The 18514-nt window shown below is 55.5% G+C and overlaps 1 protein-coding gene across 3 annotated transcripts; it reads left to right on the top strand.

Moving 5' to 3' along the window:
• The first annotated feature begins 107 nt into the window (after window positions 1-107).
• On the top strand, window positions 108-13232 carry GATD1 (glutamine amidotransferase like class 1 domain containing 1). Of its 3 annotated transcripts, none has more exons than XM_027860238.1 (8): window positions 108-264; window positions 7006-7082; window positions 8248-8353; window positions 9032-9139; window positions 10677-10771; window positions 11220-11313; window positions 12373-12484; window positions 12820-13232. In XM_027860238.1, the coding sequence occupies exons 2-8, from the start codon at window positions 7041-7043 to the stop codon at window positions 12824-12826; spliced, it is 564 nt and encodes a 187-aa protein (XP_027716039.1). In that variant the 5' UTR covers window positions 108-264; window positions 7006-7040; the 3' UTR covers window positions 12827-13232. The 3 variants fall into 3 exon arrangements, with proteins under 3 accessions (XP_027716039.1, XP_027716038.1, XP_027716037.1); XM_027860236.1 differs by lacking the exon at window positions 108-264 and adding an exon at window positions 339-693; XM_027860237.1 differs by lacking the exons at window positions 108-264; window positions 12820-13232 and adding an exon at window positions 334-693 and having other exon boundaries at window positions 12373-12488.
• Window positions 13233-18514: the final 5282 nt, after the last annotated feature.

Here is an 18514-nt window from a genome sequence, read left to right as displayed (position 1 = left end):
CCCCCCCCCCCTCCTTCCCCCTCCCTCCCCCTCCCTGGGAGCTGGGCCACTCACCACACTCACCAGGCCTTTCCCTTGTCTGAGCCTCAGTTAACTCATCTTTCAGATGGGGATACTCTCTGAGGCCTGGCTGCCACAGGGCTGTCCTGAGGTAGATGTGGGAGTCGCTGTTAAGAGTCAATGATCCTGAGCTGTCCACGTAGTCCATCCACACCGACAGCGCCCTCACCCCTCGCGCCAGAGCTCAGCCCTGCTCTTCCCCAGGTGCCTGCTCGATGCTTCCTTCCCCGTCTGTGTCCCTGCAGACTCAGCTGGTGGCCGCCAGCTTCGTCCTGGCCCCTGCTCGTTATGTGCCGTCAGCCCCGGTCTTGGCAAGTCTGCCTTAGAAACACGAGTGGTCTTTGCCATTTTTCTTCCCCATTCGTTTTTCTTGGCGAAGGTTTTCATAGGAACGCAATTTCGGGGCAAGCAGGGACCTCAGAGGTCACGTTGTCCAACTCTCTACCTGACCAGGATGCCCAGTGGTCGTCCGTCTTGTGAACCAAAGACCTGAGGGAGCCTCTTGCTTCCTACGGCAGTCAGTCCGCTGTATGTGGACGGACCCTCTGAGAATTCTGCCCTGTGTTGGGAAGCCCTTTGCTGTCCTCAGGCATCGGCCCAGCAGAACCCGGGGAGCTCTTACATGGTTCTCAGGTCTGGATACTCGCCCACAGGCCTTTCAGGTCCATTCAGCAAGCATTAATTAATCACCTACCACTTACAGAGTCCCGAGAGAATGAGCATTTGTTGAGTGCCTGCTGTGTGCCAGGCACTGTGCTGATGATTTACAAATATCTCATTTGATCTTCACAACAGCCTGGGAGGGAGGTGCCATGCCGTTATTATTTCCATTTTACAGATGTGGGAACTGAGGCAGAGTTGAAGTGACTTGCCCAGGGTCACATAGCTGGGAAGTGTCTGAGGCTCAAACTTGAACTCAGGACTTCTGACTTTAGGCTCCCTTCACAAAAAAAAAAAAATAAAAGAAAGAAATGAAGCCAGCCCTGGTCTCCTCAACTGGCCTTTAAGCCATGTGATACTGAAGCGGATCAGCGGCCCGGGAGCCCAGGCCAGAACCCTGTTGGGGTCCGAGCAGGTTTGTCCAAAGACAAATTCGAAACTGGTTGGGGCAGACACCTCCCATCCTGGGACGCTAATGACCTTTCTGGTAACAGAGAGAGAGAGAGAGAGAGAGAGAGAGAGAGAGAGAGAGTGAGAGAGTGTGTGTGTGTGTGTGTGTGGTGGAAGAGAGGATGCCTGCCCCACCCCTAACAGGAATTCACTGCTGTGTGACCCTAGACAAGTTCCTTGCCCTCTCCTAGTCTGACTTTCCTCATCTGTAAAGTGGAGCAAACAATCAGTGTGGCTGTAAAGGGGGTTTGGGAGCTGCCATTATTATGGGTGTGCCATCCATGCCACTCTGAATTGGCAGGATGGACCCCATCACTCCCTTTTGTCCAGAGGAATGGGGGGGTCTGAGAACTGTGGCATAGGCTGGGCCGGATGTAGTCACCCTGCCCCCCAAGGAAAGCCCGTCAGAGTGGCACAACTGAAGCCCCCTGGCTCTCTGTGGTCCGCATTCCTTTTCTAGAGACGCATTCCCACGCCTTTAATTACTGGTGCTAGGATCCTGCAGGAAACCGAGGTCGACTTCTTGAGCTGTCTTTTTCAGACTCACTCCCTTCTCCCTTTTTTCACAGTCGGTACTTCCTTGGCCCCTGTCCTATGACCCCATCTCGGAGCTACTATCTCTGCCAAGTGGCAAGGCAGCCACATCTGTCAGGCCTTTCTGTGCAGGGGGGGTGAAGTTTACCTGGGCCAGGGGACAGGAACTCTCGCCCTTGGGCCCTCTGATCTCTTTTATCTCTTACTTATCTTGGGTATCAAGTCCTGATTACTCATGTTTATTCTTTCTTTTCCCAGTTCAAAGGTCACTCTCCCTTTGGACAGAATAACAGCAGGCCACTGAGTCCCCTGGGCCTTCACTTATCAGCCCCATCCACCCTGAGCAGGAGGAACCTTCCTTTCACCCATTGTCTTTTATTTCAATTTTTTCTAATTCCAATTTTATTTTCAGATCCAAATGTTCTCCCTCTCCTCTCCCCCCTTCCACTTAATGAGAAGACAGTCTACCAAATTACCCATCGATATAATCCTGCAAAACAGATTCCTGAGTTAGTTCGAAAAAAGAGAGAAGACAGGCTTCGCTCTGCCCTGAGTCCAGCGGCAGCCTTGGCTGGAGGCAGATACCACCTTTCATCACCAGCGCTTTGAAGTCCTGTTGATCACTGTAACTAAGCCTTTGGCTACAATGTTGCCATTAACTGTGGCAACAGCTTGTCTTTTTGGGCTTCCCTGACTCTGCATCAGCTCAGGCAGGTCTTCCAGGGTTCTCTGAAGGCAGCCCCTATCGCTGCAGCATTCTTCATCAACTTCCTAGGCCTGTTCCCAGTGGATGGGCAGCCCCTCGGCCCACAGTGGGTGGTTAGGGTTAGGGTGCCCACGGCACCCACCAGAAGCCCTGTGTCCTCTTGGCTCTCTGTAGGCACTTCTTGCAGGCCTGAGTCATTCTTTCCTGTTTACCCCTGTACGATGCCCTGGCCCCCATATTCTGGATGTGCCTTTGAAAACTCTAAGTTGGCACGTTCCTTCTTGTTGCATTGGTCTCTTTGAACGACTTTTAACAAGCAATAGATTGATGTTTTTACTCTACGTATTAATAGGCCAGGCACTGTATTGGCAATGGGGATCCAAAGAAAAGCAAAAACATGACTCCTGCCCTCAAGGAGCTCACTTTCTAATGGGAGACACAAACATGCAGTGTTATCTACAAATGGGAAGAATTCCCTTCAGAATGGGGGGAGTAGAGGAGCCAGGAAAGGCCTCCTGAACAATGCAGGAGGGAGTTTCAGCTGAGTCTGGGAAGGAGGGAGAGCACCCCCCCCCAAGAACCTGTGGGACGGCCAAGGCATAGAGATAGACGCTGAAGTGTTTTGTGTGAAGACAGGCAAGTAAGCTGGTGTGACCCTGGGCAAGTCACTTCATCCTGTGTGCCTCAGTTTCCTCATCTGTAAAACGAGCTAGAGAAGGAAATGGCAAACCACTCCAGTATCTCTGCCAAGAAAACCCCAAATGGGGTCACAGAGAGTCGTACACGAGTGGGCCCAGATGGTGAAGAACTTTAAATTAGAAACAGGAGTTTTCACTTGATCCTGGAGGAAATGGGGAGCCACTGGAATTTGCTGTATTGAGTAGGGTGGCAATAGGCTTGGGTCTGCACTTAGGAGAATCACTTTGACAGTCTAATGGAGGATGGAATGAAGTGGGGAGAGTGGAGGCACGGAGGCTTGTTCTTCAGTCCTGTCCAATCTCCTGACCTCATTTGGGGTTTTCTTGGCAGAAATACTGGTTTGCCATTTCCTTCTCCAGCTCATTTTACAGGTGAGGAAACTCAGGCAAGCCGGGTGAAGTGATTTGCCCAGGGTCACACAGTTAGTAAGTGCCTGAGGCCAGATTTGAACTCAGGAAGGTGAATCTGCACACTGTGCACTCTGGTGTTCGCCTCCCTGCCCAGGGAGGTGAGGCTAGTTAGGAAGCTACTATAATAATCCAGGGGAGAAGTGGAGACAGTCTGAACCGGGGCAAGGCTATAAGAGGTGCTTCCCAGGGGTGTCATGGAGGTAGATTTGGCAAATCTTAAATAAGGGAGTGGAGTGGAGGATGACTCCTAGGGGGAGCCCGGGGTCTCCAGAGTAACAGGGAAGTTTGGGAAAGGGGAAGGTTCAGTGTCAGACTTGTGGGGCCGGATCTCCCAGTGGAAGTAGGCGGCTGAGGGCATGAGACTTGAGTCCTGGCTTGTGTGTGGCCCACTTTCCATTCCTGAGCCTCTGTGGAAAGATACAATCCAGCCTGCCCTTTTAGCCCTAATCTTGGCTCCAGATTCACTAATCCTCCAGCATTCTCTCAGCTAATCTCCTTGGCCTCTCCCCCAGCCCCTTTGTCCTAGTAAAGCTGATGATTCTCTGTCAGCAAAGCCAGGCACAGAGTTTAAGTTTAGGGCTTTTGATGAACCACCAGGAGGACAGTGGGAGTGCTCAGGAGGAAAACTTTGTACCGAGTGTGCTTAGCCATACAGAGCCAATTCCTGCATTGGTCATGTCCAGAAAGTCCGTGTCCGAGCCTGCTGTCTGTCAGGAGGCGGGGAGCCCGCTGCTTCTTCGGTCTGGGGGCCTAGTGGTCAGTCACTGCAGTAACCCCAGCTCTGAAGACTTTCCTGGTTGTTGGTATTTGCAGTATTGCTGTTATGTAAATTGTTCTCCTGGTTCTGCGCCCTTCCCTCTGCATCAGTGCAGACAAGTCTTCCCGTCCCCTTCATCATTTCTTACAGCACAGTAGTGTTCCCTCACATCCATATACCACAACGTGTCCAGTTTGGCTGCTGTTGTTCAGGCCTGTCTGACTTTTCCCGACCCCGTTTGGGGTTTTCTTGGCAGAGAACCTGGAGTGGTTTGCCATTTCCTCCTTCAGCTCATTTTAAAGATGAGAAAACTGAGGCAAACAGGGTGAAGCGACTTGCCCGGGGTCACGCAGCTAGTAAATGTCTGAGGCCAGATTCGAACTCAGGAAGATGACCCTTTCTGACTTCAGAGCAGCGCACTAATCCACTGCAGCACCACCTAGCGGCCCCAAAACTTGTCCAGCCATTCCCCCGTTCATGGGCATCCTCTCAGTTTCCATTCGTTTGCCACCGTGGAACGAGCTGCTATAAATTTTTGTGTACCTGGAGGTCTTTCCCCCCTTTCTTTGATCCCTTTGGGGTATAGTGAGTATGGAAATAGCATTAGTGACTCCATTTTGCCTTTATCCACCATTTTGTGAGGTTAAGTCTCAAAGTCACTTGAGTTTGGAGAAGTCACAAGACTCCCCCCTCTGGTCCCCCGATTTAGGGAATGTCACAAAACTACCCTTTTTCCTTTTTCTCCTCAGTGTATCCTGATTGTCTCCCATTCTCCTCCAGCCAACCCTCCCCGTCACCCCATTGTCTCTAGCTCTGCTCCTCCAATAAGAAGCCAGTTGTCTTTACTCTTTCATCCTGTTTTTTCTTCCCTCCAAACTGTACATTATCTGGCTGAAAACTAAAGTTCTGGTTCTTGCCACCCATGCACTCACTACTAAATAAATCATTTGTTTGCATGATACTCAGTTTTATTATTTAATTAACAATAGACCTAGCTGTTCTTAGCAGTATCACTAGGTAAAAGGGGAAGGACAGTTTACTAGCTTTGGGGTCATGGCTCCAAATAGTTTTCCAGAACGACTAAGCCAGTTCACAGCTCTACCAGCAATGCATCGGTGTGCCTGTTTTTCCAGAGCCCCTCTAGCTTTTGTTGTTTTCCCTGTTTTTTGTGAATTTTGTGAATCTAATGGGTTTGAGTTGGAACTTTAAAGTTGTTTTCATTTGTTTTTTCCCAATTATTAGTGATAAGCATACTTTTAAATATGGCTACAGTTGGAGTTCTTCCTTTGAAAACTGCCTGTCCTTTTGACCATTTATCATTTGGAGAATGGCTCTTATTCTTTTTTTTAAATGTGTTTATTGGGGCAGCTAGGTGGCACAGTGGATAGAGCGGAGCCCTGGATTCAGGAGGACCTGAGTTCAAATCTGGCCTCAGACACATAACATTTACTAGCTGTGTGACCCTGGGCAAGTCACTTAGCCCCATTGCCTAAAAAAAAAAATATATATATATAAATAAAAATAAAATGTGTTTATTTATTTTTAGTTTTCAACATTCACTTTTATAAGATTTTGAGTTCCAGATTTTCCCCCTGCCTAAGACAGCATGCAATCTGATATAGGCTGTACACATACAATCCTATTAAACATATTTCCACATTAGTCATGTTATAAAGAAGAATCAGAACCAGAGGGAATAACCACAAGAACGAAGAAACAAAAACAAAAAAAAGAGCAAACCGTCATCTTCCGTCTGCACTCAGACTCCACGGTTCTTTCTCTGGATGTGGGCAGCATTTTTCATCTTTAGTTTTTTGGAATCATCTCGGATCCTTGCATTGCTGAGAGGAGCTAAGTCTATCAAAGTCAGTCATCGCATAACGTGGCTGTTACTGTGTACAACGTTCTCCTGGTTCTGCTCCCTTCACTCCGCATCAGACCATACAAGTCTTTCCAGGTTTTTCTGAAGCCTGCCTGCTCACCATTTCTTATGGAACAATAGTATTCCATTACATTCATTTACCACAACTTGTTCAACCATTCCCCAGCTGATGGGCATCCCCTCAATTTCCAATTCTTGGCCACCACAGAAAGTGCTGCTATAAATATTTTTGTATGTGTGGGTCCTTTTCCCATTTTTATGATCTCTTTGGGATACCTCCCCAGAAATACTATTGCTGGGTCAAAGGGTATGCACATTTTTATAGCCCTTTGGGCATAGTTACAAATTGTCCTCCAGAATGATTGGATCAGTTCACAACTAAATGGCTCTTATTTTTATGAATTTGGATCACTAACCTATATATCTTAGGAATGAGACCTTTATCAGAGAAACTTGCTGTAAAGATTTTTCTCCATTTATCTTTCTTTTCTCCTCATTGCTGCATTGATTTTGTTTGTGCAAAAACTTTTAACTTTAACCAAAATCATATCACCTTCTGCTGCAATAATCGCGTGTTGGGTCTTGAGCTCTTCCCCTCCTTTTCTCCTATCTGACTTTTCCGTTTTCTAGGGAAGGCTAGCACAGTGTGTGCTCACAGAGCATCCACGGTTCTCAAGCTTTGAGGGAGGCTCCTCTGGAAGCCTTGGAGAGGGTGGCTCCCACCTGGCCAGCCTAGGCTCTGGAGGTGCCTCCTCCTCCCCCAACCCCTGCAGGTCCTCCTGCCTGGCTCCAGCCTCTAAGGCGGGCACATGCCCAAGGATTCCTGACTGTTGCTCATGTCTTACAGGTGTGTCAGCCCACTCATTCCTCCACTGTTTCACCATGGGCAGTGCCGCCTTCAACCTGCAAGTGGCCACACCAGGGGTAAGTGCCGGTGGGTCTCCGGGTGGTCCGTGCAGCCTGAGGGGAAGCAGCAGTCCTGTGCCCTGGGTTTTCTGGGCCCCCACCCCCAAAAGAGCCTGGTTTCCTTTTTCTCATTCCCTGTGTGTCAGGAGGGAAGGTTAACAGACAGACTTCTTCCAGGTGGGGCCTGAGAAAGCTCTATGTCTGTGGCACCAGGGGCTGGCCCATAGTTGGCACTCCCTACATACTGCTCAAATTGGCAAGATTTGGTGACAGGCCTCATTGGAGTGTGGAGCTGAGCTCCAATTAGACCCTTGGCCTGGGGATCAGCATCTTGACTGGTTCTGATGGAGAGAGGGGTGTGTGTGTGTGGGAGGATGTCGGGGGTGTGTTGTGGGGAGGTGTGGGGCATATCTGTGTATGTGTATATGTAAGTGTGCGTATGCAGAGGTAGGGGCGGCTATCTGTGGTTGTGGAGGGATGTGAGTGTGCATGTGAGTGTATGTTTTGAGATGGACAAGTTGCCTTCAAGATCTCCTAAACTGCATCAACAAAGGGGTCCAGGGGGCTGGTCCTCTCCTGCATCCAGCAGGAGCGTGGGCACCTCAGTTCGTCCCTGGGCTGCTGAGTCATGAGCGGGGGCCAGTTTCATTCTGCCAGGAGAGGGCCGGCCATTCCGGAAGGGTTGGCATCAGTTAAGGGCCTGTTCTGGGCCAGATCCTGGGCTGGGCACTGCCTAGGGCTACACAGACAGTAACTGAAATGGCACCTGCCCTCTGGGGGCTTACAATGTTGGAAGAAAGGACCAGGCACCTATGAGCATATAGAGAATAAATCCAGGGTGCCACTAGCAGCTGGCTCATGTGTGGCCAACCAGGGTGCAGAAGGTGCCCCCGGGGGAGGAGGCGAGCGTACCAGCCGGGCCCTGGCCAGCAGGCATTCTAGGGGAGGCCTTCTGGTTAGAGGGAGGGGTCAGGTTCCCAGCCCAGGAGATGCTGGCAAGGACCTTAGGGAAACCAGGATGCAGAGGGTCCAAGCTGCTGGACCCAAGGGTGGGCTTGACCCAGGGGGAGGACAGGAAGCCTTCCTGGAAGGAGCCCCGGCCCCGGAGGGGACGCCGGGGCAGCCAGGCTGACACAGGGGCCCGGCGGTCACGGCTGCCCAACGCGCATCTCCACCCCGCCAGGGCAAGGCCATTGACTTTGTGGGCGTGAATGACAGCAGCATGCGCTGGATCCAGGACTTCCGCATGAAGGCCTACGCCAGCCCCGCCAAGCTGGAGTCCATCGACGGTGAGGGGCCCCGCAGGTTTGCAGTGTCTTTGAGGGAAATGAAGGTTTCTCAGCGACAGTTTCCATTTTTGCTTTTTGGTGAGGCAATTGGGGTTAAGTGACTTGCCCAGGGTCACACGGCTGGTGTCAAGTGTCTGAGGTCGGATTTGAACTCAGGTCCTCCTGACTCCAAGGCCAGAGCTCTATCCACTGCACCACCTTGCTGCCGCACAGCACCAGCTTTCAAGGAAGCGGGGAGGCAATGGGGTGACTGCCTCCCTAGGGCCTCGGCGCCTCTCGGAGGATCTGGCCTTTCTGATGTCCCTCCCCCTACCTCCCAGCACAAGGCAGCTGCCATCATGCCCAGCAGCTCCAGGATGGGCACCCCCATGGGGCACAGCCCAGGCCCCCTTACATCCCCTTGGGGTGGGGGGCGGTCTCCTTGGTGTTCCCAGGAGCCTCACTGGAAGCATCGTCAGCCAATATATATAGATTGATTTATTTAAACGAGCGCTGGCACCTTCTGTTTTTAAGCCCATCGCTTCCCCTGAGTCCACCCCTTCTCTTGTAGCTGTTCCTGTAATTATCTGACAGTGTAGGCTGCATTCCGCACCTGTGGTCCCCCACCTCTGCTGAGAGGAGGGAAGTGTGTGGGGGGTTTGCTGTATCTGGGTGTCATTTGCCTCTCTTCCCCTCTAGGTGCCAGGTACAATGCCCTGCTGATCCCCAGCTGTCCTGGGGCACTGACTGACCTTGCCAACAGTGGGTACTTGGCCAGGATCTTGGAGCACTTCAGCACTGAGCAGAGTAAGTGACTCAGAGTGAGGGGCGAGGGGGAAGGACAAGGAGCTGAGGCCAGCCTGGCATGAAGGAGGCCAGGGCCTTCTACTGTAGAAGAGGGGGGGGGGGGGGGGGGGGGGTGGGGGGGGGCGGGTATTCTCAGCCACAGAGTATGAGGAACCAGGCTTAGAACCTCATTGTAACTACGTGCTAGCCTAGTGACCTTGGGCCAGTCTCTTTCCTTACCAGAGCATTCGAGCTCAAACTCAGCAGAGAGAAATGAGGTGGCTGGCCTGGGTACAAAATATTAACTCCACAAAGCACAGGATGGGGGCCAGGGGGCTCGCTGAGGGCCTCTGGGGCTTCCCCGGAAGAGGCTGAGCCACAGGCAGCAGGAGGGGAGAGCCCCTCGGGGCCCCCCTGAAGGTCAGGGATCCAGTCTGGGCACCGTGGTGCTGCTGCCACAGACCTTTTGGAGGGCCGTGGTAAGCTGCAGGATTGTGGCTAGAAGAGGGAACGAGGGATGGCCCATCTGAGCTATGCCCATGGGGCCAAAGGGCTGACCTGCACAGAGGGGGAGCCGTGGGCGGGGAGGTGCCAAGGGCCAGAAGTTCGGAACAATCCTGACTGTCCCAGGGTGCCCTGGAGGTAGTGAGCTTCCTGTCCCTTTGGGGCTGCAAGCAGAGGCTGTTGGTGTATCTGAGAAGGGATTCCTTCTAGCTGGTTCTTCCCATCTCCAGCTAGCCTCAGTTTCCTCATCTGTAGACAAGGCTGTGGCAGTGCCCTTGGAGATTTGGGTTTCCCCTTTGTGCCTCCTTACCCCCTCCTCCCTCTGGGAAGTGTGTGGGTTCTGTGCCAGGCCTTCCCTGGGTCCTCCCCTGGGCTGGCCCAGAGGAGCTTGGCTGGCGAGTGGGTGAGCGATCCCGGCTGCCTGTGGAGGCTGGATCTCACCAGAGGTGCAGGGCCACCCATGTCTCCTCTGCTGGGCAGAGACCACATCCTGGCCCTTGGGAGCCTGGGCTGGGCCCATGTCAAGGGCTGCTGGGGCAGGAGACAGAGCCAAAGCTGCTCATCCAAACAGATCCCCCCTCAGGTGACCTGCCCCCGGGAAGGGGGAGGGGGTCCTGCCTGAGGCGGAGCCTGAGTGGAGACCAAGACAGACACATGTAGACCAGAGTGCTCCTTTGACCCCTGAAGTAAGAGGCCCTCCAGGAAGGCTGTGAGCCACCGGCACCCTGGGGCAGCCCTTGGTCACTTCCTCCCCTCTGGTTCCCCGTGGGATGTGCATGGCATCCCGGTGACCTTTGGCCTCCCCTCTAGAGCAGCACAGGTGAATGGTGGGGGCTTCTCCCTGGCCGGGCAAGGCGCTTGTCTGTGGTGCTCCATCCCCCATGCCACGTCAGGTGCCCCTGCCCCCCAGGCAGGCTCAGCCTATTTTGCACATGGGGAAACTGAGGCACCTTTCCCACCACTGCAGTGGAGACTTCCTGATGCCATGTCGTGCCCTTCTTGTTTTTGTCTGGGCTTGGCCTGAAGCCCTCATCCATCTGCCTTTGATTTCCAGAGCCCATCTGTGCCGTGGGGCATGGCGTGGCTGCCCTCTGCTGTGCCACGAAGGAGGATAAGTCTTGGGTGTTTCAGGATTATAGCATGACTGGAGTAAGTCCTAGCAGAGCCCTGGGGAGCAGAGGCTTTGAGGGGGGCCCGTGGGGGGCCTCCAGGCCGGGGGCCGCTTCCATCTGAGCAGCCTGCCCACGTGACCGGACCGGCATTCTCCCCGTCACAGAATTCAGGGACCAAATCTGGAATATTTGTTCAGGACTTCTGGTGGGAAGGGCCAGGGTGCCCAGGTGGGCCCAGAGCCTTGGCTTAAGGCCCCAGACTCCAGAAGCCCAAGTTGGGAGGGGAGAGGAGGAGAGAGGGGAGGAGGGGGGAGGAGGAGAGGGGGGGGGGGGGGGGGGGGGGGGGGGGGGGGGGGGGAGGGACGGGAGGGGATAGGGGAGGGAAGGAGGGGGGAGGGGAGGGGAGGGGAGGGGAGGGCCTTGCCCAGGGTGTGGCCCTTCCCAGAAATCCTGCCAAAGGGGCCGTCCCTCTCTTGTCTTCCCAGCCCTCTGTGTGCGAGCTCATCCGACAGCCTGGCTTTGGCCACCTGCCCATCATCGTGGAAGACTTTGTGAAGGATGCTGGGGCCAGCTTCAGTGGTAAGGGGCCCAGGTGCCACACACACGTGGGAGCGTGGCCATGGCCTCGCAGAGTCCAGAGCCAAGATGGACAAAGACGCTTTGGAGGGAAGGTCCAGGGGGCAGCCGGGGGGGGGGGGGGCCCCGCGGCCTGGAGTCAGGAAGGCCCTCAGACCCTGACTAGCTGCTTAGCAGTTGCCTGCCTCAGTTTCCTCTTCTGCAAAATGGGGATGATAATAGCACCTACCTCAGCACAGATTTGTTATGAGGATCCAACGAGATCCCCCTTGCAGAGTGTGTGTAAGTGCCAGCTGAGAGGTAGCCATTCTTTGTACTCCTGGGACAGGCGTGACAGAGCTCGGCCGGAGCCCCGGCTGCCTCCCAGACCTAGGCTTCTGCGGAGGCCTTCCTTTGAGCAGAACCCTTGTGCGCCCCTCCCCGTGACTCTGTCAAGGCCGCATTCCCCAGAGCCGCGAGGTCCCCCACAGTGCCAGGAGCTCCGGAGCCTGGCTTTGGCCACGTGGGCACCACATGGGGGCTCTCTGTGCCTCCCTGAGGCGCACCCAGAGCTCTGTGATTGCCTGCTGGCCCTGGTGAGCCTCCAGCAAGGCAGGTCCCGTTGCATGCTGGGTGTCAGTGACCAGCTGGCGGGCAGGAAGCTGCCCAAGGATTCCCCCGTCCCACCCTGGAGGAGGTGGCCACTGAAACAGCCCCAGGAGCTCCCCTGAGTGCCGCAGCAGCCGGCATCGCTGCTCAGGAAAGCCCTGTGAGAGGGGCCCTCTCGGGATTGGTGCCCCCACTTTACAGAAGAGCAAACTGAGAAAGGGAGCAGGCCCTTAGACATCCAGCCAGGCCAGGGCTTCTGCAGCCCTCCTATCATGGGAGGGCGATATCCCTGGGCCCCCCACCCTAGCCCCTAAATAGCTCCCCATTGTGGGGGCCCAGGGTGCCGGGTGACCACCCTCAGTGTGTCTGGCACGCTCACAGCCTTCCTGGTGGAGAGGGCCTCCGGGGGATGGGGTACCAGAGCTGAGTGTCCCGGGTTTTCCCCGACGGTGCACCGGCTCCTCTCGCCCATAGCCAGCCAGCCAGATGCCGTGCACGTGGTCCTGGATCGGCACCTGGTCACAGGCCAGAACGACGCCTCCACAGTCCTGGCGGTGCAGAACCTGGCGTTCCTGTGTGGCAGCAGGTGAGCAGAGCCCATCATCTGGAGGCTGCCGGGGTGCCCTAGGGGGGAGGCCACACTTGGTGACCCCTGAGATTCTCTCTGGCTCAGAGTCTCAGGAGCCAGCTCCCTCTCCACCTGGGGGCCCCAGACTCGAGCTGGTCAGTGCTGGAGGCACGGGATGTGGGCTGGCAGGAAGGGGCCTGGTCTGACCCTGAGACAGAGGAATTGGCCCCCTGGCCCAGTGGGAACAGAAGGCGTGGATGCCCCCGGGCTGAGCAGTCCTCATCTGGGGGGGGCCAGCGCCAGCGGGGGGGGGGGAGACAGAAAGGAGACTCACCCAGCCATCATCCCAACAGGAAGTGAGTGGAGACCTTAGCTGTGGCTTCAGGAGGCGAGACCAATGATTCCTTCGTCCTGTGGAGCTGCCTGGGTGGATGCAGCTTCAGCCGAGCCCCTCCCTGGGGGGATGGGGGGGCATCCAGCGCCACTGAAAGTCGCCCACCCCAGCGCTCCTTTTTCATCTGGGTGCTTCCCCTTCGAAAGCTGAACCCACCCATCCCCCCTTTCCCTGCATGTGCTCCTTTGAGCCCAGGAGAGCTGCCAGGGGCTCTGGAGATGACCCTGCCACGTGCTCTGTGCCCTGGTTGGAGTTGCTCCCGTCCCTGGCCACTCAGGCCTTCTCAGAATAGCTGACCCAGCGCTAGGGCACTGGGGCCTTGGCTGGGCCAGGCTCACGCACACACATCAATAAAAGGAAAATGAGCAACCACCCAGACCCAAGTCCTGAGGGGACAGAGGCTGAACCCCAGAGCCGGCTGGGAGGGCTCCGGCAGCGGGACCGCTGGGGGCAAGCCACGGCTTGGGCGGTGATCTCGGCCCTCCCCTGCACCTGTACTTTGGAGGGGTCACCGAGCCCCAGATTTCAAGCAGAGCCCCACTGTCTGCTTGCTGTCTCCAGGCAAAGGACCTGAAAGATCCAGGCTGGGTGGAGGGCTGGTGGTCCACTGATAGCACCCACTGTTCTGTGAAGTGTGGACGTGGCAGAGGCCAGGCTTCCAAACCCTCTTGGAGTGGAGAGCCCTGGACTTGATTTCTGGGGAATCTGTGGGGGTGGGGCCTGGATTTCAGGCCTCCTGTCTTCTTGGGCTTTGGCCAGTGAGTGAGTATCTAGGAATAAGAGGGAGCCTGATGCCCGTCTGCGCTGCTCTGGGCTTGGCTTTTCAGACTCGGTGGGCTGGTGGGCGCCAGGGCCAAAGGCACGGTTCCCCTGCAGTGCGTCTTTTCTGGTCACTGGAAAATAAAGGGGAGGAGGAGAAAGTCCCATCGCCCAGAAGGTGTCATCCCGAGGGGGTGAATCACGAATATCTCAGGGCAGGTGGAAAGCAGGAGAAGGGGGGGCAGGGAGGGGCCTTCCCACATCCACCCCGCTATGGGACATCCCGCAGGCAACTGTCCGAAGTGGAACTCCCCCCCCCAACTCTTCCTAACCTCCCTGCCACTGTCAAGGTTATCACCGTCCTCCCATCCCTCAGGCTCACAGCCTAGGCGTCGTCCTGGACTCCTCATTCTCGCCCCTCCTACCCCCAGATCCAAGGTGGCGCCAAGGTCTGTCCATGTCACCTCTGCAGCATCTCCTCAATCTCCCTTCTCTGCCCCTCCTCCCTCACCCCTGGACCATGACAATAGTTTCTGCCTGCCTCAGTCTTCACTTCCAGTCCATCCTCCAGCCTCCAGTGGGATTTTCCTAAACTACAGGTCTCACCATGTTACTGCCTCTTGTTTTTGTTTTTACAATAATCTTCACTTTAAAAAATGTATTTTATTTTCCCCCAATTACATGTTAACATGATTTTAATATTTAAAAAAATATTTTGAGTTCTAAATTCTGTCCCTCTGCCCCTCCCTAAGACGATAAGCAATCAGAAATAGGTGATACGTGTGCAATCATGTAAAACATTTCCATGTTAGTCATTTTATACAAGAAGACTTGAATTTAAAAAAAGAAAAATGGAAGTGGGAAGTAGCCTGCTTGAGTCTGTCTTCAGTCAATATCGGTTCTGTCTCCGGGGCTTCATCACTGGTGCTTTGGGATTGTCTCAGCTCATTGGATCGCTGAGGAGAGCCAGTCCTTCCCAGCTGATCATTGTTACAATGTTGCCGTTACTGTGTACAACATTGTCCCGGTTCTGCTCACTTCGCTTTGCATCAGCTCATGTAAGTGTTCCCAGATTTGTAACCTCCAGTGGAGCTCTGTTTGTAACTTCCATTGCCTCCAGGATCAAATCAAAAATGCTCTGCTTGGCATTCTAAGCCCTTCGTAACCTGCCCCTCCCCCTTTCCTGTCTTTTCACACCTTCCTCTGATCCGGTGATCTCTGTCCCACAAACGAGAGCCTCCAGCCTTCCTGACCAGACGTTCTATCCCTTGGGCCTAGAACACTCTCCCTCCTTGCTAAAGTCCTGCCTTTCCCAGCCTCTGAATTCTTACCTCCCCCAGGAAGCCTGCCCTGCTTGGTCACTCTAACTTAGCCTGTCTGTACTTTATTTATCCATGGTTGCTTACATGTGTCCCCACCCCTGCCATTAGACTGTGAGCTCCCCAACTTTTACTGAGAGCCATGCTTGGCATGACCGGAGGTGCTAAATAAATGCTTATTGACCAGAACCGGACTTCGAAGTCTGTAAAAGCTACCAGAGGAGGCTGTACTTCAACCCAGAGGCTCTGGAGTTTATTGAATGGAGTGGGGGAGGGGGAGTGATGGCACTTTGGCAGCTGAATGGGGGAATACACCGGAGGGAGGAGAGCCTGGAGATGGGCAGACAGTGGAGGGGCCTGAGTCCTCAGGTGCCCGTTTGGGCCGGGCAGGACAAGGGTCGGGGCCTGGTCTGTCCAGGGTGGCCCTTGGGGGCCTTTGGGACATCCTGAAGGTTTGACCCCCTGAGCTGGCAGGGCCCAGGGCTCTTCACAAGCCCTCACTGTGCTCCCTCCACTGATTCCTTGGCAGAGGGCACAGCCTGTTCATCCTCACTCAATGGACTGCAATTTGCTTTTGAACAGAGCCCTGTTGTTCCCAGAGCTGGGCCCCTGTGGAAAGGCTCCCGGGGCCTGGATAGGGGCCAGTTGGAGCCTCCCCTCTGTTCTCGAACCCGAAATGGGGGTGGCGTGATGCTCAACCATTAACCCCGGCCTGGCCGGACTGAACTGGGCAGGACGTGCCCCAGCTCCCTCATCCCAGCCTGGATCTCATAACAACAAGGAAAAGTCCTGGAGGCCAGTGTCCCACAGCAGCCCCCTTCTGGCCAGCCCCAGCCACCCTCGCAGCTGCTCCCTCACCGGGCTTCGGCTGGATAAAGGGTGCCCGGGGGCTTCACTTGAGCCTCGCTAGGGTCTAGGCCCCTGCAGTGAGAAAGGACTCTGATCCTCCCCATCCCTCATGGGAGACCCTGGAATGAGGGGCCCCCAGTGACCTTGCTCTTTCCTCTGGGCCTGGAGAAGAAGATCGAGTGCACACACTTACTCCGTGCCCTGATTGTGGCTCCCGGAAGCCACAGCCCTGCTACTGCCTGAGAATAGAAGCTGCCCAGGGGGTCGGGGTCGGGGTGGAGGGAGGTTCTCCAGGGCTTTGGGGAGACAGCGTGCCTGGTGAAGCCCAGGGAGGATACTGGAGGCGCCCCGGCCACCGGGCTTGTGCTGAGGTCTGTGGGTGAGTCAGGTTCCTCCAGGAGAGGCTCAGCTAAGACCCAGCACCTCACACTGGGCCAGGCCAAAAATAAAATCATCTTCACCCTCAGGAAGTTTACACTCTAGTGGGGGGGTGTGGAGAGAGAGATTACAGTCTGGCCATGAGCAAACCAATACAAAACCACTTCAGATGGGAGAGCACCTGGACTGAGGTCAGGGTGTGATGTGTGCCTGGCTTGAGACTCAGCCAGGGCCAAGGTGCGGGCTATCAGGCGTAGTGAGGTAAACAAACATACCGGGATTGTGGAGGGCAAAGTCACAAAAGGAGGAGATGAGCATCCCGTGGAGCAAGCACATGACGGTGGCTGTGGGGGAAGGCACGGAAGCAAGACAAAAGAAAGCTGGAAAGAGAAGTGGCCGCTGGAGGGCGGAGGACAACACCTGGGGGAGGAGTCTGGCCTTTACCCTGGAGGCAAGAGGGAGCCAGCGAAGGTTGAAGTGGGAGACGGATTTGGTCAGACTCGGGCTTTAGGAGGTTTCACACCAGGCACATTTGAGAGGGGAGAGGCTAGAGCCAAGGAGACCCCCAAGGAAGCTGCTACAGTGTCCAGGTGAGAGGATGAGAGGAGATGAGAAGGGATAAGGGGAGGAGATGACAAGAGATGACAAGGGATGAGAAGGGATGAGAAGGGATGAGGGCCCAAGCCAGTTAGGCGCCTGGGCCCAGCCAGGTGAGTGAGCACTGGGCTCCTTCCTCCCCCTGACACCTGCTGGGTATCTGGGTGGAAGGCCCAGAAGGCATCTGGGGAGGCAGGCCTGGCCTGAGCAGTGATGCCTGGGTCCACATCTGCAGTCTCTCTTCTGTCCATCCTCTTTGGAGGATGAGAGCAGAGAGCTGAGTGACAATTGTTCCTCCGGTTTTCCCACAGGGAGAGTAAGGCCTTACAGAACCAGGCCTTTCAGGGCACTTCCCACTTATTACCTGTCTTGGCCCTAAGCAGCCCTGCAGAGGGCAGCCATCCAGGTGTGGGGAGGTCAGGGAGGCCAGCACAGAGACAGGGGCCTGCTTCCCCCTCTCACTGGTGGCCAGCAAGCAGCCTTTGAAGTGTTCTTTGGCCAATGTGGACGGGGCCAGCCTGGCCTTCCCTGAAGAGGGCAGAGGCCAGGTACACTGACTGGCTTCCTGTGCCTGGCATGTCAGGCTGGCTCTCAGTTCTCTCTGGGACCTGTGGCCTTAAGGCCACACCCAAAGACCTAGTGGGCCACATGTGGCCTCAAGGCCACAGGTTCCCCACCTCTGCTCTGAGACCTCAAGCTGCTAAGTGGTCCAGGCTTTGTCATCCTGGTCTAAATGCCTGAGGGTACTTGGAGGTTCCCCCCCATTACTACCTGGTGCCCCTTCTGGTAACTTCCTCTGCAAGGCCCACTGGCATGATCAGCTTCAAGCAGAGAAGATAGGCAGTGTCTGAGGGGTCCTGGGGGAGGAGAGACCCAGGCAAAGAAGGGCTGGTCCTCCTGGGCTGACTGGGCCTGGTGGGGCCCAGTGAGGCCGAGGTCCTGGTTAGGTGAAGGACCCCTGAAGATTCTGGCTTCTCGGAGTCCTCTCAACCTGCACCAGCACAGGGCCACCAAGACTTCCAAAATGCTGCCAAGGAAGGCCTCAGTGGGGCGGCAGGCAGTCTGGGCTGGGCCTGGAGCACAGGACGGACTAGGAGTGGGGGGGGTGAGGCAGCCAGCAGTAGCAGTCAGGGAAAACCTTCCAACCTGAGCAGTCCCTGAGGAGCTGCCTCGACCTGGGCCAGCTTCCCCTCCAGTCCTTCTAGCTGTCCCAAAAGCTGCCCACAGCTCATTATCGAATGGACGTCCTAATAATGGTAGGTCCTTCATTTTCCACTCACACACGAATTGGATTTAAGCTGGGCAGAGCTGTGCGAAGTCGACTCGCTCTCTTTTCCAGAGGCATCCAGTGTCCAGTAGCAGGACAAAAGTCAAAATAACTGGCTGGCGACGGCCCAGATGCAGTGTGTGACTTTGGCGTCCTCGATGTCTGACCCAGCTCTGAGCGAGCGTGGCAGCTGCCCCCAGGGCCCCAGAACGAACTGTTCTCCTCCGCCCATTCTGCTGGGAAGTCTCCACCTGCGTGGGGTGGACACCCCCTAACTCACCGATGGGCGAGGGTAACCCCTGGCTTAGCCCGGCTGCCCGGGTGGTTTTACCCGGCGTGGAAGCCTGGCACGCTCGGGCTTCTGGGAGCCGCAGGGGAGATTCGGGAGTGTAGGGGACACCAAAGGTGAATGAGCAGCCCTCACCCCAGAGGGGCTGGCCCTCCCTGAGCATCCTCCACCCCTCCTAGTAATTAGAGAAGGGGAA

This window comes from Vombatus ursinus, unplaced genomic scaffold (genome assembly GCF_900497805.2).
Source record: "Vombatus ursinus unplaced genomic scaffold, bare-nosed wombat genome assembly UNPS02014176.1, whole genome shotgun sequence".
NCBI classification, from domain to species: domain Eukaryota; kingdom Metazoa; phylum Chordata; class Mammalia; order Diprotodontia; family Vombatidae; genus Vombatus; species Vombatus ursinus.
Note: the sequence above shows the minus strand (reverse complement) of the source record. Positions and strands in the feature narration are given on the sequence as shown.

What these genes read in the sequence shown, in the direction of transcription:
- GATD1 (XM_027860236.1), top strand. Translation starts at nt 591, where the DNA reads ATGTGGACGGACCCTCTGAGAATTCTGCCCTGTGTTGGGAAGCCCTTT. An exon ending in AGGATTATAGCATGACTGGA is followed by an intron (nt 10,772 to 11,219) that starts GTAAGTCCTAGC and finishes TTGTCTTCCCAG; the next exon opens with CCCTCTGTGTGCGAGCTCAT. An exon ending in TGCTGGGGCCAGCTTCAGTG is followed by an intron (nt 11,314 to 12,372) that starts GTAAGGGGCCCA and finishes TCTCGCCCATAG; the next exon opens with CCAGCCAGCCAGATGCCGTG.